Raw genomic sequence first — 26,018 nt, 5'->3', positions numbered from 1 at the left:
AGAGGGTGGATATCAAATAAGAAGGAATCAGTGGTATGGGGAAGAGAGCCACTGCGAAGAGGGCCATTAAAAAAAAACATAACTGAAGGAACTAAAAATACTGTCTTTACATCAGAAAAGGGGACTTAAAACCAATAAGTTTCTGTACAGACTACACTATTGCATCTAGAATTAGAAGGGAAATGGCTAGATGGGGGGAAAAATCTTTGTATCAAATTTCTCTGATAAGGATTTGGTAGCCAAGATATATAATGAATAAAGAAAAAGGCAAATAAATATGACTAATAGCTCTTCCCCAACAGATAAACACTCAAAGGATATGAATAAATAATTCTCAAAAGAACTGCAAAGTATTCATAATTATACGAACAAAATGCTCCAAATCCTTAATAACAAAAGAAATGCTCATCACAACAACCCTGAGGTTTCACCTCATACCTTGCAAATTAACAAAAATAAAAAAAATATCAATAGTCAATGGTGGAGGGGTTGTGAAAAAATAGGCACGTCAATACATTGTTGGTGGAGCTGTGAAATGGTATAACCACTTTGTAAGGCATTTTAGAATTAAGCAAATAAAATGACTAAAAGGTCCATACTCTTTGAACCAGGGAATCCATTATTGAGCTTATAGCCCAAGGAAGCCATTGATAAGGAAAAAACTTCCATATACTCCAAAATACTGATAGCACCTTTTGTGCTAGCTAAAAATTGGAAACAAAGTAGATGTCCATCAATTGGGGAAGGGCTAAACAAACTGTAATACATGAATTAATGGAATATTACTGTGCTGTAAGAAATAATAAGTGTGATGAAAACATAGAAGCATGGGAAGATCTACATGAACTGATGCAGAGTGAAGTAAACAGAACTAAGAAAACAGCATATACAGTAACATTATAAATAGAACAAAACCATACCAAAAAATAAAAAATGAATATGACAAAATTATAAAGATCAAGTAGAACTCAAATGAAGAGATATGAGAAGATACTTCCAAACTAACCCTTCATGGAGGTGGGGGATCCACAGGTGGATTGCTTATGTTTTGGGGTTTTTTCAATTTTATTGACCAATTGAGTGATTTTTTTCTTTCTCCAAAATACTATTTTTCATGTGGGATGGCTCTCTGGAAGAGGGAGGGATACATAGGATATTATGGTGATGTAAGGAACAGAAAATATCAACAAAAACTTATCCAAAAAAAGAATTAATTGGGGAATCACTGTTCTGCTACAGTTATGCTTGGTGCTTTTTTTCATGTGACATTGTAATATAGGCTCCAAAAATGGTACATATACATACTTAATTTCCATAAATACCCCAAGACAATTAGACAGGATTCTGTTAAATGTAAAAGATGACAAAAAGAATATTAGAATTACTGTAAGTCAGGTGTACTTCTAGAATGAAAATCCTTATGGTCAAGGAAGAAAACAGTACCATCATTGCTTCTGAGGTAAAAATGAATGGTATAGACTTTGCTTGAGACTCAGTTTAATTTCTACTACATAATTAAGTCAGAGAAAAATTACAGATCAAAAACAACTTTGGATGTTTCTTTTAAGATTACTACTCTGAAAACTATTTATGAGTATAATTTAAAGTAGTGTTAGTCCAAATGAATAATTCTGGTAAAATTATTTAGATTCTTAAGATAGTAGAAAACTGATTAATGAAAACATGTGTTAAAGCAAAGAGCCGCCTTATACAATCTGTCAGCGAAGTGAGAAAAAGAATTTCCATGTAACCTGTGTGACAAAAATTCCATCTCAATCTTATAAAAAAGAATCTCCCTATCTACATCTCTCTGCCTCTTCCTCACCCTCTTTCTTTTTCTTAGTTTCTGTCTCTGTGGGAAAAGTATCTTTGAAAAAAATACTTAGGTAATAGTGTACAGGGATAAAACATCACAAATTTAATAAGGATAAATTACATTAACATCTCATTTTTTCCCCAGCAAAATCATCTACCAAGAACATACCTGAAAGCCAGGAAATAATCATAAAGTATATCACTAACATAGCTGTCACGACGTCTTTTTCACCACATTTGAGTAACAGCCCTCACATACCATTTACTCTTATTTTTTACATAATTCTAATTAATGTGTGGCCTGGTTTCCTAGCCTATAACAGATCAAAAGTATCAAATCATTAAGAAGAAAGAGGATCTATACTTTTATGGAACATAAAGAGGGAGGAACACTTACAGCAGCAAGAAGTGAACAATAAAAAAAAAGAAGTGAACAATAACAAGAAAGAAACTGAAAAACGATTTAAAAAAAATATGGCAGTTTAAGGCTGAGCATGGGAGAAAACAATGACCCCTGTAGAGAGTACAATACAGCATGGTTAAATAATTGATATTCACAATGAAAACACTGAGTTGTGAAGAAAAGTTTATATCATGATCCACATATTCTGTTTATGATAAGAAACATACATTTGATTTTAAAAAGATTTACATTCAAGCTTTTAAAAATTTTGTGCTTAAAGGAGAATATTTCAATTATTTGGAATTTGAATCATGAAGAATAACTTATCTGACAATTTTGGATAAGTGAGATTAGTGTATGGGCTTTTTTATAGGATTGAAATTCAATGCATATGTATTTTATAAGATATTTTATTAAAATACTAGGAGGAAAAAGAGTGATATTATCTTAAAAGAATAACAATACCTGATGAAATGATGAATCATAATCCCTGTAGGAACTAGATCCTTTTTTATGGGACCTTTCTGTATGCTCAACATCTGAATCAAGGCTGTAGTCTGAACTGTCATCACTAGAGGGAGAATTATGCTGGAAAAAAGGTAAAAACCAAATATGTTATAAAGTATACATTTATTGTCCAAAGAAGAAGCAAACACTTAGTGTTCTAACAATGAAGGAACTGGCCCCAACCTATATCCCTTGCAGTTTTTCAGGATTCCCAGGAAGGAAAAGTATAATCTCTTCTTTTTGTTTAAGAGCTTTACAAAGTAAGTACCTTTCTTCTTCACATCCCTATCCTTTGCATCCTCCTAAGTAATCAAGGTTTTGGAAAAAAGGAAAAGTAACTCTTTATAAAAAACAAAACAAAACAAAACAAAAACCAGAATGGTGACCTCATGATTTAGATAGGATATTTATAACCTAAGGATGCTATTGTCTGCCTTTGCTGTTGAGTAAGAACCTAAATTCTGACAAATATCTAAAAAATGAAATAACTAAGTAAATAGAAAAAGTCCTGGGTAAATCCTCCTATTTGACAAGTTACAACTGACAAAAGAAATACTAATTGGGATAAATATAAAACTGACTTTAATAGTGAGATTTCATTAACATTAGCAAAATTTTACAATATACTCTATTACAGGACATCCTTATTTTCTGTTATCACCCATCAATATAGAATACAATTCATCTTGTATGCCTCTTGCCTAGAGTCTCTCAAAGATTCTCATACTACTCCTTTCTTGCTGAAGAGTAATATTCAACAACATTCTTATACCACAGTTTCTTTTTTTTAGCTACTCCCCAATTGATGGGTACCAACCTCGTTTAAATTTTTTGGAACCACCAAAAGAGCTTGTATGCTTACATCAATAAATAATAGGTCTTTCTTTCTGAAGTCTTTGACTTATTCCTTTTTTTTTTTTTTGTTAAGCAACGGGGTTAAGACTTGCCCAGGATCACACAGCTAGTAAGTGTTATGTGTCTGAGGCTGGATTTGAACTCATGTCCTCCTGAATCCAGGGCCAGTGCTCTGTCCATTGTGCCACTAGGTGCCCCTGTCTTTGACTTCTTTGATGCAAAAGTCTAGTAGTGGAAGAGCTGAGTCAAAGGATATAGATAATTAGTCAGTTTTCCTATGTAATTCCAAACTGATATCCAGAAAGCCTAGACCAATGTATAGCTCCATGATCAATCAACAAGCATTTATTAAGCGCCTAATAAATGCCAGGCACTGTGCTAAGTGCTAAAGGCACAAAAATAAAAGTGAACATTCCCTGCTCTCAAGAAGCTTACATTCTACACAGGCAGACAGCACAGGCCTGTACATACCTGTGTGTATGTTTATACAAAACAGATGCTATTTTGTTTTGAGGGAAATCAGGTAATGGTTCTCAAAGAAGAAACTATTTGAGGTGGGTCTTGAAGAAATTAAGGTGTCTAAGATACAGAGGTGAGGAGGGCCTTGCAGGTCAAAGGCATGAAGACAGAAGATAGAGTGTGTTGGGTATCAGGAACAGTAAGAAGGCCAGTTTGACAGGACCATCAAGTGTATAAGTAGGTTTGTAACAAATAATAAGACTGGAAAGGTAGGATGAAGTCAAGCTGTGAAGAAATTTAAATGCCAGACAGAGGATTTTATATTTGTTCCTACAGGCAACAGGAAGCCACTAGAGTTTAATGAGTCAGAAGCCTGACATGGTCAAATCTGGATTTTAGAAAAATCACTTTGGCAGCTATATGGAGAGTGAGAATGGAACGGGGAGAGACTTGAAGCACAGCAGTCAAACAGAGGGTTACAGCAATAGTCCAAATAAGAGGTGATGAGCGCCGAATTAGGATAATAGCTGTGTGTTTGGACAATGTTAGGGAGATATTTAAGTAGAAAAAATAAGACTTGGCAAACGATTAGTTATATAGGGTTAAGTGAGGAACTGAGGATGACCTCAAGTTTTTAAGACTCAGTGACTGGAGGGAAGGATAGTGTTGCCCTCACCAGTAATAGGAAATTGGGAGGACAGGTGAGTTGCGGAAATAATGAATTCTGTTTTGGATATTCTTAGTTTGAGATGCCTACAGAACAAGTTTGAAATGTCCAATAGTTACTTTGTGTTCAGTACTTATGCTAAGAAAAGCAAATAGATATAAAGATCTAGGAGTCATCCACAGAGAGATGACAATTAAACTTATGGGAACCAATGAGAGTGTAGAAAGAAAAAAGAAGAGGGCCAAGAACAAAGTAAGTTAACAGGCTGGAGTATGGATGATGATCTAGCAAAGAGGATTTAGAAGTAGCAGTCAGGTGGGAGGAGAAACAAGAGACAGCAGTGTCAGGAAAATCCTGAGAATACAAGGGGTCAACAGTATCAAATACCACAGAAATTTCAAGAAGGATGAAGACTGGGAAAAGACCATTGTATCTGAAAACTAAGAAATAAACTGTTACCTTTAGAGAAAGCAATTTCAATTAACTGATAAGGTCAGAATCCAGAATGCAAAAGGTACAGAAGTGAATGAAAGGAAGTGAGGTACTTAGTGTAGCAGCTATTTCTAGAAGTTTGGTTGAAAAGGAGAAGAGAGACACAGGATAATAGGTCGAGGAGTTAATAAGAACTAGTGAATGTTTTGATTTGGGCATGTCTGAAGACAGCAGGGATGGAACCAATAAATAGGGAAGGATTATAAATGTGGAGGGAAAAATCTGTACTATCTACTGGAGATGATGAAATCAAGGGCCAACAATGGTCTTCGTGATGAAGGGCTGGCCATGGTGAGAAAGTCCACCTCTTTATCAGAGACTGGAGTAAAGGAGGGAAAAAATGAGGGATTATGCCAAGGAATAGTTAAGTAAAGAAGAGGGAAGAGAGAGTTTGCTACAAATGTCCTCTTTTTCTCCATAAATTATGAGAGGAGGTCCTCAATTTAGAGTGCAGAGGGGTAACAAGTAGTATGAAAGACTTGAGAGAAGAGAAAATCTGGAATAGCCTCTGTGGGGCCTGGAATTCAGAATCAAGTAGGAGGACCTAAAAGGATTACTCTGCTGTAGTGAGAGTCTGGTTGGAGTTAGAAAACAATTTGTAGTGGACCACAGAATTACAAAATTTAAGAGTTGGAAGGGACCTTCTAGTTGCAACTGGCCTTCTAGTCCTGATCATACCCAAAGGGATCCTATATATAATATACCCAACAAGTGGTCACCCATCCTTTGCTTGAAAACTTCCATGGAAGGAGAATCCATCACTTCTTGAAGCACACTATTCCACTTTTGGATGGCTCTAATTGTTAGGAATTTTTTTCTAACAATGAGCCTAAATTTTCCTCTTTGTAACTTGTATCTATTCCACCTGGTTGCGTTCTTTGGAGCCAAACAGACCAAGTCTAATACCTCTTACACATAACAATCCTTCAAAAACTTATACATAGCTATCATGTCCCCTGAGTCTTCTTTTTTTCCAGGCTAACCATCCCCAATTCTTTTAATCAAACTTTAAATAACATACTCAAGGCCTTTCACCATACTGCTTGCCCTTCTCTGGACAATTACTTCCAGCTTATCTATGTCCTTCTTAAACTGTGGTTCCCAGAACTAAACACAACACGCTAGATGTGGTCGGACAAGTGCATAGTTGAGAGGGACTATTACCTCTTTATCCTCAAAGCTATGTTTCTCTTAATGTAGCCCAAGATGACATGAGTTTTTTTGGCTGCCACATTACACTGTTGATTTATATTGAGTTTGCAGCTCACCAAAACCACTAGATCTTTTTCAAACTGCTGTTCAGTCCTACTTACTCTTTCTTACCCTAGACCCTGGAAGCAAAATGGTATATTGTGTAGAGCACTGGGCTTGGAGACAGGATGACCCAAGTTCAAATCTAGCCTCACATGCTTACTAGTCACTTAACCTCTGTTTGATTCAGTTTCCTCATCTGTAAAATGGGGATAATAACAGCACCTACCTCCCAGTGTGGTTGTGAGAATCAAATGAGGTTGCTATTTGCTGTTGTTCAGTCATTTTTCAGTTGTGTCCAACTATTCGTGACCCCATTTTGGGTTTTCTTGGCTAAGATACTAGAGTGGTTTGCCATTTCCTTCACCAGCTTACTTTACAGATGAGGAAACTGAGGCAAACAGAGCTAGGTGACTTGCTAATAGTCATACAACTAAAAGTGTCTGATGCCAGATATGAATGCATGAAGATGAGTCTTTCTGACTCCAGGCCTGGGACAGTAAGCACTATATAAATATTAGTTGCTGTTGTTATTGCTATCATCATCATCATCATCATCTTGTACTATGAGGTTATCTAGGTAGTTCAGTGGATAGAGCACTGGAACAGAATCAGGACTACTCGAGTTTCAATCTGGCCTCAGGCACTTTTAGTTGTGTGACCCTGGGCAAGTTGATTAACATTTACAATTATTAAAAAGTTAACTTCTAACCTTGTGTTTCTCACGTCTTCTCCTTTTTGATTTTTTCTTTTCTTTTTCTTTCTTGCGTTTCTTTCTTGATTTTCTGTGGGCTCTCTCACTTTTCTGTTTGTCATTTCCTTTTGTTTCTGGTTGCTCTTGTGTTTCCTCAAATCCAGCATCATCTATTTCGCCATCTTCTAATTCACCATCTTCTCTATAGGAGAATAGGCAAAAAATGAATGTTTAAATGTCAATTCAGAAACTAAACACATTAGACATATTTTCTTTATCTTTTCTGGAGGGTGTGGGAATGGTCCAGACCTGTAATCTCATTAGCATAATGCCCTCTTAGAGAAGAACCTCATCTACCAAGGTATATCAGTCCTTGCTCTGCAGTTGTATGTAGTTCATAATCTTAGAAGTTGCCTGGGGCACTGAGAAGCTGAGTGACTCCCTGGATCACAGAGCCAGTATGTGTCAGAGGTGCAACTTGAACCCAGGTCTCCTTGACTCCAAGGCTGGTTCTCTATCCACTAGGACAGGCTGCATCTCCAGATATGTTTTTTGTAGAAAGCCTGTACTAAAATTTTAAATTGTATTTCTCATTCTCCCACACATTTTAAAAACAAAGTTATTTCAAAGATATGCAGTTATAAAATGCTAAACTACTTCAAAAAATGGAACCATAGTAGATGAATATCTTAAAGAACCAGTCATAAATACGAAATAACTTCAAACCTCGTCATATTAAAATGAAGGTAGATTAAATGAATTGTTTAAAGTGAAAAACAATATATTAGTATAGTCTATTTTAATAATTAAATTTAAATGCATAAAAACATTAACACTCAGACTATAAAAGATACTAATTAATTTTTAAAGTTGAGCTCTGTCAAGAATATTAAAACTAAAATTGTAATTCTAGTAATTTCATGTTTCTAAGTGTTTTAGTTCATTACTTTTAGTTTTTCAATGCAAATTATGATTTTTAAAATCAATATTTGCATCTAAATAGATGGGGCAAAATATTAGCAGTAAGAACATTTAAAATCTAAGTAAGCAAATGGGATACAGAAGAACAAGTTGGCATAACAACAAAATATTGGTAGCAAAACAAAATTGTATTATGTAAAAATGGAAATGTTACTTTTGCTATACGTAGGCCAAAATATCTAGAGTGTGTGTGTGTGTGTGTGTGTGTGTGTGTGTGTGTATTTATAGTGTGAGAAAGAGCTCAACAGAGGCTATACATTTAATATAACTTGAAATTACAACTACTGCAAAATGCTTGCACCTCTAACTTTATGAAATAGGTTTATTTCAAAGTTGGGGGCAAAATAAATTATATTTTTCTCACTGATTTCTATGATACAATTAAATAATTTAAATTAATAATTTAATTTAATAATTTAAAAATAAAATTTTATTTCACAAAAACAAATTCCCAAATGGACTGACTTGAACGCATCTGAAAAGAACAGTGGCCGTGCCTTTTATGATTATAATGGATAATAATAATAATAATGATAGCTGACATTTAAATAGCATTTTAAGGTTTGCAAAATGCTTTCTATAACATTTATGTAACAAGATCTCACTTGTTTTTCATAATAACCCTATATGGTAGGTTCTATTATCAACCCCATTTAACACATGAGAAAACTAAGGCTGAGAGATTAAGTAGTAAGAATCTGAGGCAGTATTTAAGACCAGAGATTTCTAACTTCAAGTCTAGTAAGTACTCTCTCCACTACAGATAATGCTGAGGAGGAATTATTCAGTGTAAGAACACTAGGGTTGGGAATTTAAAAACTATGGTTCTGTCAACTAGGGAATGACTAAAAAAGTTATAGTGCACAAATGCAGTGGAATATTACTACACTGTAAGAAATAACAATTACAAGAAACCTGGTAAGACATATATAAATTGCTACAAAGTGAGGTAGACAAAACCAGGAAAACAATACAAAACAACCTAAACAGAATGCTGAGAAATTATAATGATCAAACTAGACTCCCAAAACAGACATGAGGTGGTACTTCCCTTACTTCTTTGCTGGGGGATCATGGGTCTGGAACATTGAAATGATGTCAGACTTTTTCAATGTACTGGTTAGTTTTGCTCAACTTCTCTCCCCTCTTTTTCACCCTTGTAAGGGAGGAAGTAGGAAGGAAATGATGGAAAATACAGGTGATGTAAAAACAAACTACACCAATAAAATTTTATTTTTAAAAAATGACAACTACCAGGGTTTGAGACCCAGCTGTATTACTTAATTACTAGCCATATGACCCTGGATAAGTCACTTAGTCTCTCTTGTTTCCCTATATGTAAAATGAAGGGAGTAGACTAGGTAGTCTCCAAAATACCTCAGAATTCTAATATTCTGTGATTGTTTTAGTGGTGACCTTCCTCTCCCTTTGAAAGCCTTAGCCTTACCTTTTAATCTTATTCAGATGCACCCTAAAAGAATCTGGCTCCCTTTTGTCTATAGGCCCCAGAAAAGCCTTCTCTGGTCTCAAACTGTTCCTTATTAAGTCCCCTTATCTCCTTTTGAAAGTCCTAGCCCCACCTTGATTTTGTGCAGATACCTTTCAAACTTCTGCCTTCCTGTTCCCTCCATTAGCTATTGCCATTGTCTATTCAATCTCTCAGACCTCCCCAATTAGAATTCTTACCTAGACCCTTTTCCCAACCCCCTTCTCTGGCCACCCAAAGTTACTTTAGTATTTAAGATCCACCTTGGCCCTCATTCAGATGCTGAGAATCTCAGGCCCACAAGGCTGAGAACCTCTCATGCCCGCTCCTCTTTACGGTGGTCACCTGGTCTATGTGATTTATCACTAATAAACTTTTCCTCTGGCTGAAGAAGATTTGAGTTGAATTCATTCAGCAGGGCCCGGTACCGTGATCTTAGGGACTTTGCAGCACCCCAAAAGTCCTAGTCCTCTTCAGTATTACTTCTATTGACCTTTTAAATTTTGTAGAACTTTCTTATCTTGGGTCCTCTCAATTTCCAAATTATTGTTTTGGCCACAGAATTGGAATTTCTTTGCCGTTTAGGTGGCTGACTCACCAGTCTGAGAAACAAGTTATGCTTTCTTAGGGGAAAGGATTAAGTAAATTTAAGGCTACAATGTTGCATTTCACCAACAGATGCTGTCACCATTTTCCAGGCTGAAAATCTTGTATAATCTATCTGTATCCTACATTATAAATTCAGTAAATCCTCTCTGCTTTCTGGAAAATTTTTCTCTAAAAAATTATATTCATCTTCTCCTACCTTTTTACTTAGTCTATTTATTACCAATAACTTAATATGAAAATTGGTTTTGGATTCATACCTTCCAGCTTATTTTTTTTAGTGGAGCCGTATTAGGGAATATCTATATAATGGATATTAGACTCAGCATCAGGTTAAGTACTAGACTCAACTGTGTTACTAAAATGGAATAACTGGTTTTTTGTTTGTTTTGTTTTTGTTTTTGCTAGGCAATGGGGTTAAATGACCTGCCCAGGGTCACACAGCTAGTGAGTGTTATATGTCTGAGGCTGAATTTGAACTCAGGTCTTCCTGACTCCAGGGACGGTGCTCTATCCACTGAACAACCTAGCTGCCTCTGGAATAATTGTTTTTTAATATTGAGCACCTATCATGCTGCTTTCTTCAGTAAGACACTTAACCTTTGAAGGACTCAGCTTCCTTAGTTATAAAATGAAGAGATCAGACTAGAAGATATCTACATTTTCTTCGATTTGCTGCCTTCCTCATGGGAGAGAGGTGGCAGGCTAAAGTTACAGAATGAATTGTATATTGTCAGACATGGCCACTGTTGATTTGTTTTACTTAATAGTACTTCTTTGTTAGAAGGGAGTGTTCTCTGAGGGTGAGGGGAGTCAATGAAAGGCTATGGTAATATAAAGAACATCAATACAAATTTTTTTTTAAATCACAAAGTTTCCACTCTTTGGACAATATGATGCTTTCAATTTCTAGTCTACCTTGCTCTTGAATACATCTGACACATTTCATAACTACTATCATCACAAACAATAAACACTTAATTAAAGGCAGATAGTGATGTATGGCTATTGCTCAGGACAAAAGTTATGTATGGATATATACATCTGGGTATCATCTGCACAGATGATAACTGAACTCATGGGAACTCTTGAGATAATCAAATGAAGTTGTATAGGAGGAAAAAAATAAGGAAAACTCAGAATAGTTGGTGGGCATGACATGTATCAAGAAACAGCAAAGGAGATAGAAATCTTTTTTGATAGTATATATTCAGTCTCATGGCCCAACAAATTGAGACTCAGAGTTATAGATAAAATATAAATATTCACTTTAGAATTCTTTTGAAGAACATAGCAATAATCTGTGTTTTGTAATGCACACCCCAGTCTTGAATTGAATTAAAAATCTTGTCTTCTAGAAATTCAGTGAAATAGATAGCAAACATACACATAGGCATATATGCACATTACAAAGATCATTTTGCACCCTAGGAATTGTCATTAAAGATTATATTTTTTAACCATCAAAGAGGCAGTGTGATGGAGCAGATAGAAAGCCAGCCTCTAAGTCAGGAATTCCTGGGTTCAAGTCCCCATCTCTGATATATGCTGACTGTGTGGCCCATGGTCAGTGCCCCCACGCAACTCTCTTAGACTTATAAGATGCAGAGCAGGTCCCCATCTAGAATGGAGGAGGGAAACCCTCCCCAGGAGCTCCCTATGCCAAAGATAGCACAGCTCTGGTTTAAAAAAAAATCATCCTTTTTAAATTCACATTTTGAGTAAATTTTTGGAAGTATGAATAAATTTACAATATAGCCTAAGCTTCTTAGCCACTTCAACAACAAATCAAAACTGTACAGTTTTATTTTTGAGATATCTGTGTATTTGAAAAGCATTTTATAAGCAGCAAAGTACTATACTATATAAGTTGAATCTATTATTCTTCTTATTTGCTGCTTTATAATACTTTTATTTCAATCATTTTAGATGTCTCTCTGAAATTTTTCTTTTTAATCTCCATGATGCAGGGTCACTATTCTGAAGATTAATTATTATAATAGGTCACAATCTCTCTGAAACTGTTTCCTCATCCGAAAAAAAGTACTTCTGCTTGTCTTACAGAATTTATAGGATCATAGTTTTAGGGCTGGAAAGGGACCTTAAGAAGTCATCTTAAGAGGCCACTGAAGCTACACTGCAGAGTGTTTGGTGGGGAGTAAAATACAGGAAGACTGGAAAGGCAGGAAGGAGCCAGGTTGTGAACAGCCTCACATGCCAGAGGAGTTTATATTTGATCTTGGTGGCGATAGAGAGCACTGTAACTCACTAGAGGGGGTGGGAGGTTGACACTGCAACACCTACACTTTAGAAAAATCTCCTTGTCAGCTGAATGGAAGATGAATTCAAGAAAGGGAAGAGATTTGAGGCAGGGTTTTCAATTAGAAGGCAACTTCAATAATCCATGAAGGAAGTGGTTGGAAGTGATGAATACATCACCATTGTTATGGCATCTGTTTCTCTAGCATTTTTCCAAATTTTTAGTACTCTGATTGATTTAAAACATTTTTCTGGTTATATGAAAATGTTGTAGGATTATTTCAGGAGTAGAGCCACAAGTAAGTGTCAACCTCCTTTGTTGGTGCCTTGTACCTGTCACCTTTTACAAGTATGTGTTATTTTGAATTTTTATTATTTTGTTTCAAATATAAAATGTGTCTCTCTGTGTTTTTTGTTTTTGGATTACTCCTATCAACCACCTCCTTCACTGCTATTCACATACTGCTGAATATAGCTAAAGAAAATCACAAAGCCATGAAGATTGAGTCCATTGTGAATATATGTTAGGTAATCTTAACTGGTGCTCACTGCAACAAGGCAAACCTTTTTACAACTTACTAATGAAGGTGCCATCCCACTCACTGAAGCTATTCCAAACCTTTTCATCCCCCCTCAAACCTTCTACAGAACTTTTTTCTTCTACCTTCTCAACTAAGGACCTCATCTCATATTTCACCAAAAAAAAAATTCAAACTATTTAATGAAAAGGTACTCTCTTTTCTCTCCTCATCTCCCATCATCATCTCTTCATCCCATCAAGGATCTCTTCCTTCACCCTTGTCTTGCATGAAGAAATAGATCTTTTTCTTACCAAGGCAAGACCCTATACCTGTATTCTTACTCCTATCCCCTCCCAGATAATCTGGCAGATTGCCCCCACTATTATCCCTCTTTTCTTTCCCCTGTGTCTCAGATCCTTCCCTTCTTGGTAAGGCAACGAGGCTCAGTGGATAGAGCACTGGACCTAGAGTTAGGAAGACCTGAGTTTAATCCAGCCTCAGACACTTGTCAGCTATGTGACCCTGGGCAAGTCACTTAACCTCAATTTGCCTCATTTTCATCATCTATCAAATAGGGTAAATAGCACTTACCTCACAGGATTATTATAAGGATCAAGTGAGATAATATTTGTAAAGCACTTAGCACAGTGCCTGGCATATAGTGGGTGCTATATAAATGCTTATTCCTTTCCCTTCCCCCTGCTGCCTACAAACACTCCCACATCTCCTCCATTTCAAAAAAAGAAAGATAAAGCTTCACTTGATCATGCTCACTAGTTGTCTTCTGTCTCTCTCCTTCTGAATTTATTTAAATACCTTGGGAAAGTCGTCTTACACTAGTTGCCTCCACTTGTCTTATTTGCTTCTAATCTCTCCAGCTTCTGACTACCTTATTCAACTGAACTGCTCTTTCCAAAGTTAACAGGGATCTCTTGATTGCCAAATCCAATGGCTTTTTCTTAATCTTCATCCTTATTGACCTCTCTACAACCTTCTATACTGTCAATCAACCTCTTAGATATTCTCTCTCTAGATTTTCATGACACTGCTTTCTTGGTTCTTCTACCTGTCTGACTGCTTCTTTTCAAACTTCTTTTCTAGATCTTAATCCAGGTCACACCCATTGAATGTGAGTTCCTCAAGGCTGTGTCCTGGGCCTTTTTCTCTTTTCCCTCTATACTCTCATTTGGTGAGCTCATAAGTTGCCATGGGTTAAATTATCTCTATGCAGATGATTCCAGGATCTATCTATTTAGACTTAACCTCTGTCCTGAGCAACGGTTGTACATTACCATCTGCCTCTACTGCATCTATAAACTGGATGAAACATATACTACCTACTTCTATGGTACATCAAACAACTAGGATATACTCTTTATAAGAAAAAGAATTAAACTGATTTGTTGTGAAAATTATTTGAATCAAATCCATCCTATGCTAAATTAACAATTTATAATGTACAGGGTATTTCAAAATCTATTAAAGCATAAAACTACACGAAGTCTTGTGATATATCCTGTATATAGAAAGTACAGAAAAGATACAGTAACAGAAAAAGTAGCAAGGTGGCCTTAGAGTCACGAAGACTTCAACTACAGGTGTTCAAGTTTGTTCTTATAATGGTTGTGTGACCCTAAGCAAGGTATTTAATTTCCCAGCACCCTAGGCAAGTCTCTAAGACTATGAATTAAAGAAGAGGTCTAGATCTGCACTGCTTTCTTCACTAGGAATTCCATTTGCCAATGAAATCGCAGATCCAGACCACACCTCAGTGTTCCTATATGCAGACATGAACAAATCAGATACATTAACAACCTACAGAAAATGAGGCTATGTAGCAATCACACGTACTGAGAATACAGGCAAAACTCAGGAAGTTAAAAAGGCTGTGGGAAGTCAAAACAGTTGCCACAAAGTCTATGTACATTAAAATTCTCATGTTTTACTTTCAAGAGTCTTCTCCCTCAAAGCTTACATATTCATACTTTGTTGCTGTTCAATCTTTTCAATCATGTTCAACTCTTCATGACCCCATTCGGAGTTTTCTTGGCAAAGCTATTGGAGTAGTTTTCCATCTCCTTCTCCAGTTCATCTTATGGATGAGGAACTGAAGCAAACAGGGTTAAGTGACTTGCCCAGTTACACAGCTAATAAGTGTAAGCTAGTAAGATACGTCTTCCTGACTTCAGACCTGGTGCTCTATCAAATGTGCCACCTAACCATAAAAGAGTTTTTAACAACCTTAAATTCTGTTTCCAAAAGATGAGAAACTGTTAAAACCACCAAACCAAAGAGTTGGAAAGCCCCTCAGAGACCATCTAGTTCAACCTGTAACTGAAAAAGAATGCCTTCTACATCATTCCCTCCCAAATTTTTGTCATGTTGTTCAGTAAGGAAGACTGCATTACATTCAGAAGCAGCCGATTCCTCTTTCTGACAGCTGGAATGGTAAAGTTTTTACTTATGTCAAGTATATATCTGCCCCTCAGCAACTTCTCCCCAGTGTTCCTAGTTCTGTTCTTCGTAGCCAAACAGAAAAGGCTAATCCTTCTTGTATATGACAGATGTTGAAATACTTGAAAAACAAAAAAACAAAAAACTATTACTTATGTTTTCCTCCACCCAAGTCTTCTCCAGGCTAAACATCTCTAGCTCCTTCAACTAATACTGGGGTAGGATTATCCTACAATGGAATTTTCACTCTTCTAGTCCTAGACTAGAACACTTTTCTTTCTTTTTTTAAAATTTATTTTTAGTTTTCAACAGTCACTTCCATAAGATTGTGAGTTCCAAATTTTCTCCCCATCTCATAAGAACACTTTTCCTTACATTAAGTCTGAATTATTTCTTTGCAGCTTCTAACCATTGCTACTAGTCCTGACCACTGGACCCAAGCAACTACCTAAAAATGATAACATCTCCCTAGGCCTTCTCTTCAACATGCTAAAAGTCCTCACTTCTTTCAAACAATCTTCATAAACTTCATCAGGCTAGTAACTCTCCTCCATAAAACCTGTAGTTGGTCAATGTCCTTTCTAAAAAATAGTTCCCAGAGCTAAGTTTAATACTCTAGACTGACCTGCACAAAGCACAACAGTACTATAACCTCTGCTATTAATGAAACATAAGATCGGCATTACTTTCTTGCCATAAAACTAGGCTGATTCATACTGAATTTTTAAGTCCAATAAAACAAAAAACGCCTAGGCCCTTTTCAGATAATCTATTGTCTTGCCATTCCTCCTCATTTTGTATATTTTGGATAGATTTTTTGAACCAAAGTACAAATTTTATCTTAATTTATTTGGCCCAATAGTCTAGACTGTTGATAACTTTTTGGATTCAGACTCTACCATCAATATGTTATTCCTTAGCTTCAAATCATCGCAAATCTTATACACTTGATATCTAAGCTTTATCCTAGTTCCTGGTAAAATTATTAAATAAGGCCAAACATAGATTCTGAAGGCAGACAGACATCCAACCATCAATGACTTCTTTCTGGGTTCAACTATTCAATCAGTTGCAAATCTACCTATCTATACTATTTTCTAACCCTTTTTTATCTTGTCCTTAAGAACAGCATGAGACTTTGTTAAATGCCTTGCTAAATTCTAGATAAACCACATTTATAGCAATTCTCTACTAGTTTTATAACTCTGTTTAAAAAACAGGGAGGAATAAAATGACCTGTTCTTGAATTAATGTTGGCTCACTGCCACTTCCTTTCAAGATGTTCACTAACCATCTCTTTAATAATACATTCTAGAAATTTTGCCAGAAAATGAAATCTAGTTTCCTTGCCTATAGTTTTCAGATCCTACTGTCTTCATCTTTTTGAAAAAATCAGAACATCTGCCCATTTGCACTCCTACAGCACTTCTCTTGTTTCCCACAACCTTTCAAAAATCTCTGTTCATCCATTATAGCCACCAATTCTTTTGGTATCCTAGGATGTAATTCATATGGGCTTGGTCACTTTATAACAGCAACAATAATAGTTTACATTTCTATAGCACTTTAAAATTAACAAAGTATTTTACCTAAAATACTTCATTTTAACAAACCCATTAAAGGCAGCTAGGTGCCCTTTAACTAGTTCACTACTTATCTTAGGTTTCAAAATCCTGTTTGCTATTTTTGTTCTGAACTTTTGAGTACAAGGATAATTTTTTTTAACAGAGAAAACAGAAGGGAAGAGTTAAGCTACTTTGTCTTCTCTCCTTTGTCTTTTATCATCATTCCATCCATCCTGAGCAATAGTTCCACCTCTTTTTTGATTCTTACCTTAAAATAAACAAAAATCCCAACCCTACTCTTGTCTTTTTGTTATTCATAGCTTTCCTTAGTTTCAGTTCATTCTAAGCTTTGGCTCTTTTAAAACCATTCTTCTAGGATTTTATCATATATTTTAAAATTTTTTCCCCTGTTCCCTGACTTTGCTCTGTTTCCTGTACATGCATTTTAAAAATCTAAGTTTATCGAGAATGGTTACCTATGTATATACACTAGATCTAGTAAAATAACAATTCTTTTTACAGAATCAGAATCACAGAATTTAAGAGCTGGAAGAGATCTCAGCAGCCATCTAAATCCAACCCTTACCAGAAAAAGTATTCTCCACTACCTGCTCATTTGAATTTTTTCTTTTTGTGTCACCAGAATTTCATCCATTAAAACTTCCCATTTTCCAAGGCTGATTTTTGCTACAAAATTTTAGTCTATGTGATCTTATTTATCCTTTTTTTCTGATACTCCCCCCACCCCGAATTTTGTTCTCCTAAAATCTAAAGTGAATATAAGATTACATCAACATTTCCTCTCCTTTCTTATCACAAATCCTAAAAGGGAACAGTAATTTCTTCCCAAGGGTCCCAGGACCCTATACTGTAGGAATAAATAAGAAAGGGAAAAATGTTATGCTTTAGTCCCAGATTTACTGATCCCTCTCATTCTTAAGCGGGCTGAACGATTCATCTATAAATGCATTTTATTTACAATCACTTTTCTGTAATCCTGTACAGTAAAAAAAAGAACACTGAATTTTTAGTCAAGGGACATAAGTCCCTTATTCTGATTCCTACTATCTAAATAAACCTTGGGCATTCTATCCTATCTAAATAACTATCTAAATAACCTTGGGTAAGTTCCTCTACCTCTTTGGATCTCAATTTGCTCATAAGTAAAAACAAGGAATTTGGAACAGATGTCCTTTTAAGATACATTTTCCAGCCCTAAAACTAAGATTCTATAAATTCTGTAAGATAGGTAAAAGTACTATTGTGTCCTTTTCTCAGATCAGGTAACAGGCCTAGAGATTAAGTAACCTATTATTATAACAATCAGTGTTCAGAATGGTGACACTAAGTCATCAAGAGAAGTTAAATTATGTTAGATTCATTCACATTAAGAAAAAATTCAAATAGACATCTAAATGATTCAAATTAAAAAGTATTATTGTTGAGTATGGTAGATTAGAAGCACTAACCCAGCTGAACTCTCTCAACATTCCTCTCCAAACAACTTTAAAATAACACCTCAAATCAAATTTTGGAGTGGCAGAGCCAACAAAAGGTCAAAATAAGATATTTTCTAGGTCCAAGAAAATGTAGCAAGTATGCAAGAGAGGTCTGTGACAAAGGGGTAGAGACCTGTCCAGGAGCATATATGTGTAGCAGCTGCTATTGTGGCCCCAGCAGCAGCAATTTTGGGAGCTCTCAGCCTAGAGACAGTAAATGGGTAAGATAACTGGTCAGAAAGAGATTACAACACTGGCACTGGGTATAGCTGGTACTGATTGACAACTCTATTGTCCACAAGCAGTTCCAGGGTAGAGAAAAGAACTTGTGGTCACAAGGAGTAGGGGTGCTGGTTGCAGTTCCTATGCAGAGTGGAGTGTTAGGGCAGAACAGGGGATCTGTTCACAATCTTAGGGTCAAGGGGAATGCTAGTGTTGTGGCTCTGGGGAGTAGTGACCCTTCCTGGGTAAAGACCACAGCACAGACCAGGAGAGCAGTGACCACACCTCTCCCAGGATAACACTATCTTGGAAACACTGAAAACTTGTAGACTCCCCAGAATTAGCTCTGAAAAGAGCAACTTGAAAAAGCCTGAGGGTTGGCACAGTGCCTCCCCACCTCCAAGTGAACAGAACACAACTTTAACATATAGTTCAAAGTCAAGAAATAGGCTGGAAAAAATAGCAAACATGTTCTGCAGAATAGCTCCACTATCATACCTGAACTTCATACACAATACTGCATCTCCCATCTCCGTGTTTTTGCACTATCACAATGGGTAATCACTGAGGGGAAGGACTGTATTTTTGCCTTCCTTTATATCCCCAGTGCTTCACATAGTATCTAATATTTGTTGACTATTTTGGGTTATTTGGTAGTAGTTATATTGTACCTGGATTTTGTCATTGTTTATAGGTATTTCTGAAGGTACCTGATGATAAACCTAACACCTAGGTCTAGCCTTGTGAGTTCATCATTTAACTGGTGATTCATGGTTCCTAATGCAAATCTATTTGCCTATCCACAGCTAAGATGTAAAATGTTATTTAAAATAGAGATTGACACTTAACAGAATTGTACTCCTATCCTGCCATTGCTTAATTTTGACAGACATACTTAAAGTGAAAAATTTTAAAGTATAAATCATTAGCAGGGATAGAACAAAATAATGCTTGCAGTACAAATTCCTTTTCTCATGATGGAAAATGCTGTCCACATCCAGAAAAATAACTATGGACTCTGAGTACGGATCAAAACATACTATTAGCTCCTTCTCTCTCTTTTTTTTGCTTTATTTCTTCTTTCTTGTGATTCCTCCCATTGGTTCAAATTCTTCTTTACAACATGACTAAGGTGAAAACATATTTAATATGAATATATATAGAGCCTATATTAGATTGCATGCCCTCTTGGGGAGAAAATTTAGAACTCAAAATCTTATGGAAGTAAATGTTGAAAACTAAAAATAAATAAATTTTTAATAATTCCTTTAAAAATTTTAACTCTTAAACTTCATTTTCTTAGATCTACTTTCCTGTTCAAGATAGGGAAATAGGACGACTGGGACAGAATATCATATTCATTTTTGGATGTGGTCACTGTATTGGATGTCTTAACTGTTTTTCTTTGTCAAAAGGAAGAGTATAATCTGGAGGGAAAGCCAGTTTTGAAATGACTATGATATAAAGACAAAAAGCATTAATAAAAATTTTAAATTTTTAAATAACTTGTTCTCTTGTTTCTATGTTTTAAGAAATCATGTTTTTTCAAATGCTTTTAAGGGCAACAATCCACTCCCCCAAAGTAAAGATATTTCCAAATCAACAATAATATATACCTTTGCAAAAAAGATAATTTTTTTTTTGTTTATAGCTAATCTATCTAAGCCTCTTCTACTGCTAATCCTAAAACTCTGGTCTATGACAATAAATTTAGGCCACATATGAAGACAAAGAGAACAGATTCCAGTGTCTTTTCAAACACATATTAATTCCTGACATTTTAAGATTTATGTTGACAGAATACATACATACAGAATTTCTCTCAACAACCATTCATTGAAACTTATATGCTGTTACAATATGCTTTCACATACATTTTTACATTTGTCAGCTTTGTAGTACAAATATTATTATTTGTTTTGACAATGAGCTCACTGAGGTTCAAAGAGGTTAAGTAATTTGCTTCAGGTTGCATGACTGCTTAAGTCAGGGAAACCAGGTCTCAGACTAGGTCTTTTGTCTTGAACTACAGGAATCAATCCACTAACCATACTGACCTTCACTTCCTAATTTATAGATTTTAATGTTACAGGACTACTGAGATGATAAGTTTTAGTTATCTCTTGTACAAATGAAAATATAAAGAAAACTTTATATGGCTTTCCCCTAAAACTTAAAAACCATTAAAACTTCAAAAGACTAGGGTAATTTTAAAACTTTTGTATGCCTTTCTGGTCTCTGAATACTATTTTATTTCTTATATGGCTTTTCTTTATTCCTTCACCTCTCCCTCTTTCTCTCACTACTCTCCTAGATACCCTATCTTTAACTCATAAATAGTTTAGCACAGTAGCAAGAGTAGCAGGACACAATTATTTTTGAAATGGTAATGCACACCAGTCTAGACTGGTATATCAAGACACAGCAGCTGCAGAGTTGCTTCTGCCAGAGGCATGAGAGGGCACTGAAAAGCTATTACATTTAGAGACTGTGCCACCTTTCTCCAAGTGGATGGGATAAAATGTAAATAGGGGTTGTAAATTTTTTTTAATGTTTGAAGGAAACTCTATAAAGGAATTATAATGACAAATAACAATGGGTGTTGATATTCAGTGGGATTGTGATAGTGAATATTTCAGCTACTTAAATTCCTGAGAAGGGAATGTGCTTACCACTACATGGCAGAAGGGATACCTCCAGACTGAGTCAAAAATAACTTCACCTTTCAGCATCATTTGAGCAGTTTGAAGGGCTTTTGTTGTTGGTGGTGGTTTTTTGTTTTGTTTTTAGTAAAACACTGGGTTAGGGGGGAAAAAAGCTAATTAAAACAGAGCAAGTTGATTGGGAAAAGAGATACTGAGAAAATAGCTCACTAGCTTCCCAATAGTAGGGGAAGACAAAAAGGAAAAGCAACCCAGGAAATGGAACTCAGGATGTTGTGATAATGAGGATGGTCAACTCAAATTGGGAAATACACAGAAAGCTTATGAGTACCCACTATGGCGAAAAAAAACTAGTTAGAGATTTACAAATGCTACCAGGCAAATTAACAAAGCAGGTGCCTGCCAGGATAGTTTTGCCTCCAAAAGAAAGAAGGTAGAGCTAAGGCTCAGACAGGAAAAAGGTGTGTAGAAAACTAGAAGACAAAGAAGTAAGCTTAGGCATGGGAGTAGAAATAGAAAAGAAAAGAAAAGCAAGAACAAAAATTTCTAATAAGATTGAGGTCTGCCCATGGAAAAAGGAAGTGACCAGAGAAAAGAATGAGGATAGAGAGTCCCTAGAAGAGACTTTAATATTTTAAACTAATGAATGCTAAGCTAAAATTGAATGATGTGAGAAAGGCTGTACTTTTGACCTGAACTTGCACACAGTTTTTACTCCCAAGTCATATTACACTTTAGCAAAAATTTCATTTGAAATGAACAGGTGGGCAAAAGAAATACTGATACATGAGAAAAGAAAGTAGGTAAAGGTTCCAAGTCCAGGAGCAAAGTTTTTTTGAAAGAGAAACTTCTTTTATTCAGTCCCTCTCCCATGACTTTCCCAGCTGAAAGTTATCTGAGATTGGCAGACAAATGATAATAGAAACCAGGCAATTTGAAGGCTGATCCTAGAGAGCACCCCATTTTTTGAAACTAACTAGAAAAGCATAGCAGTCTTCCAAAAAATGAGGTATAACTACGATATTCTGGAAAGCTAGGGATGTTGTGGGGAGGGTAAAGCCCTAAACCAGGGGTTCTTAACCTATTTTGTGTCACAGACTCCTTTGGTAGTCTGGTAAAAGCCTATGGACCCCTTCTCAGAATGTTTTTAAATTCATAAAATAAAATATATATGATTACAAAGCAAGTCAAATATGCTGAAATGCAAGTATAGAAAAAAAAGTCTAGATTAAGAACCCCTGTCATAAACCTTTATGTTTGACTTTAAGAATGATATTTATGCAATCCAAAAACAAATTCATCGTGCAACTTTCAGACGTAATAACAATATAATTTGGATAGACATTACAAAACTGAGTAATTTGACAATTTTTATATTCAAGATATGTTAAGATCAATAGAAGAGATTGCCAAATCTATGCTTGACTTCTTACTGGCTCAGATGTATATTGAATTAAAATCCTCTTACTTTTCTTTATACTAAGTTTCTTACTTTTGGTTCACTACAGACACACACATAAAACATGCTACAAACACAACAAAAAAACCAAAATTTAAGAGTAAAATCTCTTGAGGGAAAAAATTCTGCAAGGTCAGAATATGAAACCAAAGTTGAGTTGCTAGTATAGAAAAACACTTAATAGTTTAAAGCACTCAAGTGATGCCTCCAAAATACCTCTTGGTTAAGTGACTGAATAATAGGTCATGGTGAAAAGATCCCATTTTTGATCCATTAATAGGATCCACAAAGGGCACTGTGTCTATAAATTTTCCAACTTGATAAGACAACAAATTAACTATAATACTACTACATTGGGGGCAGGGACTGATGGGTCCAAAATAGGTAAAACATGATGCAAGAAAAAGAACACACCCATAATCAGAAAGACTAGAGTTCTAGTTCCAGCTTTTTGAAAACAAGCTCTAAGCTGGTCAGTCTCTGGTACTACTTGGTTTTTTATTCATAAAATGAAGCGATTTAATTAAATAATCTCTAAGGTCTCTTTCAATTATAAAAGTCTCTCATTCCTCAAGGTCTCTTCCACCCCTGCACCCTTTATATCTATAGTGCTGGAAGGGGCCTTAAAGGCTATGCAGCCCAACCCATATTCCTCCTAAAAATTCTCCACAATATATTCCATAAGTTGTCATCCAGCTTTTGCTTTAAGACTTCAGGTCCCCACTATATTCTACAGCAGACCATAACATTTTGGGGTAGCTGTAATTGTGAAGGTCTTTTGTTGATATTAAGCCTAAATTTGCCTCATTGAAACTTCCACCTATTATAGCTCATTCTTCCCTTCCTATTCCACAATAAGGCAGCTTCGTTGGTACAGTGGATAGAGTACTAGATCTGAAATCAGGAAGACCTGACTTCAAATCTAGCCTCAGACACTTTCTGGGAAAATCACTTAACCTCTGTTTCCCTCAGTTTCCTTGACTATAAAAAATGGGGCGTTCCCAGGGTTGCTGTGAAGATCAAATGAAAAAATATTTGTAAAGCACTGACTTAATACAGTTCCTGGCACATAGCAGGTGCTACATAAATGCTTATTCTCTTCCCTTTCCCCACATGGCACCCTTTTAATACTTGAAGACATTTATTATGTTTCCTTTAAGAACTCTCTCCTGCCAATTTCTTTAATCAATTCTCATGTGGTATAGAGTTCAGGTCCTTTACATTTTGTGTTGCTCTCTTCCATATGCTTTCCACCTTACCAACGTCCTTCCTGAACTATGGTGCCCAGCAATATTTCATTTGGCCTGATGGCAAAATGCATTCAGGTTCTAAATTTTCCATGAAAGTTTCCAGTGAACATATATGCCACATTGATCTCTCCTCTCATTGAGTTTCACAGACTTGGAACACAGGGGCATTGTGAAGCTCAAATTAGTTAATAGATGAGAAGTATTACAAACCTTAAAGCCTTATATAAATGCTGGTTATCATTATTCTTATTAGCGTACAGTTATCAGTTCTCCAGTCCAGTGATGATTTCATTCCCTGAGCCTTCTACTATACTCCTGCCAAGCTCAAGCCACACTTATAGAGCAATATAGGGATGTGCTGTTAAAAAATGGGTTCTGCGTGTGTGATATACAAACACTTTTAAAGTTAAATCTGCATGAGTAATACTTTCTCAAGTCTAGACAATAAAGCAAGCCCTGATTTGTAGGGATTTCCATTTCTGAGGTATAAATGCTCAAACTAAAAATTTAATAATTGGTTTTCTGGTTTGAGCTGGCTCCAACACATGTCTGGACACAAGGAATGAAAACAATGATGACAGCCGATAGCTAGCGTTTGTATAGTGCTTTAAAGTTTGCAAAACACTTTACATATGCTATCTCATTTTAGCTTCATCATAACAACTTGAGAGATGCAATTATTGTCTCTATTTTTTCAGATGAAGAAACTCAGGCAGAGACAGGTTAAGTGACTTGCCCACGGTCACTTGGCTATTAAATGTCTGAGGACATATCTGAACTCAGTACTTCTTGACTCCAGGTCCAGGGCTCTATCCATTGTACAATCTAACTGCTTCATAAAACAGAGGCATAGGAATATTCTGCTGAGGGATGCTGCCATTAGGTGTGCCCATGCTATCCCCAGAAAAGTCACAGAATCTTGGAACAAGGGGCCTCAGAGGCTCTTTTGACCAGCCCTTAACTAGGCAATACTCTCTACAACATCCTTAATGTGATCACCTAGATTGCCTCTGCTTCAAAACCTCCAGTGACAGAGCATTCGTTGCTAAGAAGTTTTTGCTTTCATTTAGCTTAAACCTGATGCTCTGTAATTTACCAAGAGTGAAGCTAATCTAATTAATGGATAATAGAATGCTCTGTGTCCCTACTGGTCTAAGTTAAGTCTAGTTTAAAGAAGATTTCATATAGGATGACCCATTTAAAGGCTGACTCATATTAAAGGAAAGAGATAATGTGGGTCAAGTATTTTTTAAAAGGCTACCTATAAATGAAAAATTAAAACAACACAATTTTGGTGTTAAACATAATATATATTAAAAAGGTAACATTGCAAAGCAGATGGGCTTTACATTCTTTAATGTAAACTAGAATGTATTGTAATAACACTAATAAGATCTTAAATAGAGAGACTTCTTAGTAAGCTGTGGGAAACCAATACTTACTACATAATTTGCCAAACTTATGCACCTAATTTAATTTCCATACCAGGCATAGAGAACTTGATACGGTTAAGGTCATATGACCTTAGGTCTCTCCATGATCCACTTATTGATATGACAGGCAAAAATACCTTGCTACCTTTTCCAACTTATACACTAAAATAAAGGCCAAAACCTAAAAAAGAATCTTGTGTACTTCTCAAATGTGTTACTGCACATATATCTCTCAATTTGTTTCTAAGATTGGAGGTGTTATAAAGCAATTCTTTGAACCCAAATAACTTGCATAAGTGATTTAATATCATTTTTTGGTCAACCAGCTGTTGTAAAATTTCAAATCTATGGCCACTGCTCAGAAAGAACTAAAAGAAGTGTAGGTATGTTTCTTATGTCAATTTATTTCGTGAATTCTCTTATTAAGCTAGTTCAAATTTATATAGTACCTAGGAAGCTCCTGTTTCTCACACGTGA

General features: G+C 35.8%; 1 protein-coding gene across 2 annotated transcripts in view; it reads right to left on the bottom strand.

Moving 5' to 3' along the window:
• The window catches only part of ZC3H6 (zinc finger CCCH-type containing 6), a 78,741-nt gene that overhangs the window by 45,947 nt on the left and 6,776 nt on the right, over nucleotides 1-26,018 (bottom strand). For both annotated transcript variants that reach the window (XM_020987519.2, XM_020987514.2), the window contains 2 exons: nucleotides 7,162-7,345; nucleotides 2,684-2,806 (listed from right to left, as the gene is read on the bottom strand). In XM_020987519.2, the coding sequence (XP_020843178.1) occupies nucleotides 2,684-2,806; nucleotides 7,162-7,345 (307 nt within the window). The remainder of the gene's footprint in view (nucleotides 1-2,683; nucleotides 2,807-7,161; nucleotides 7,346-26,018) is intronic.

Source organism: Phascolarctos cinereus, unplaced genomic scaffold (genome assembly GCF_003287225.1).
Source record: "Phascolarctos cinereus isolate Bilbo 61053 unplaced genomic scaffold, phaCin_HiC Scaffold_2;HRSCAF=192, whole genome shotgun sequence".
Taxonomy (NCBI): domain Eukaryota; kingdom Metazoa; phylum Chordata; class Mammalia; order Diprotodontia; family Phascolarctidae; genus Phascolarctos; species Phascolarctos cinereus.
The sequence above is the reverse complement of the archived record's forward strand: the minus strand, read 5'-3'. Positions and strand labels throughout refer to the sequence as shown.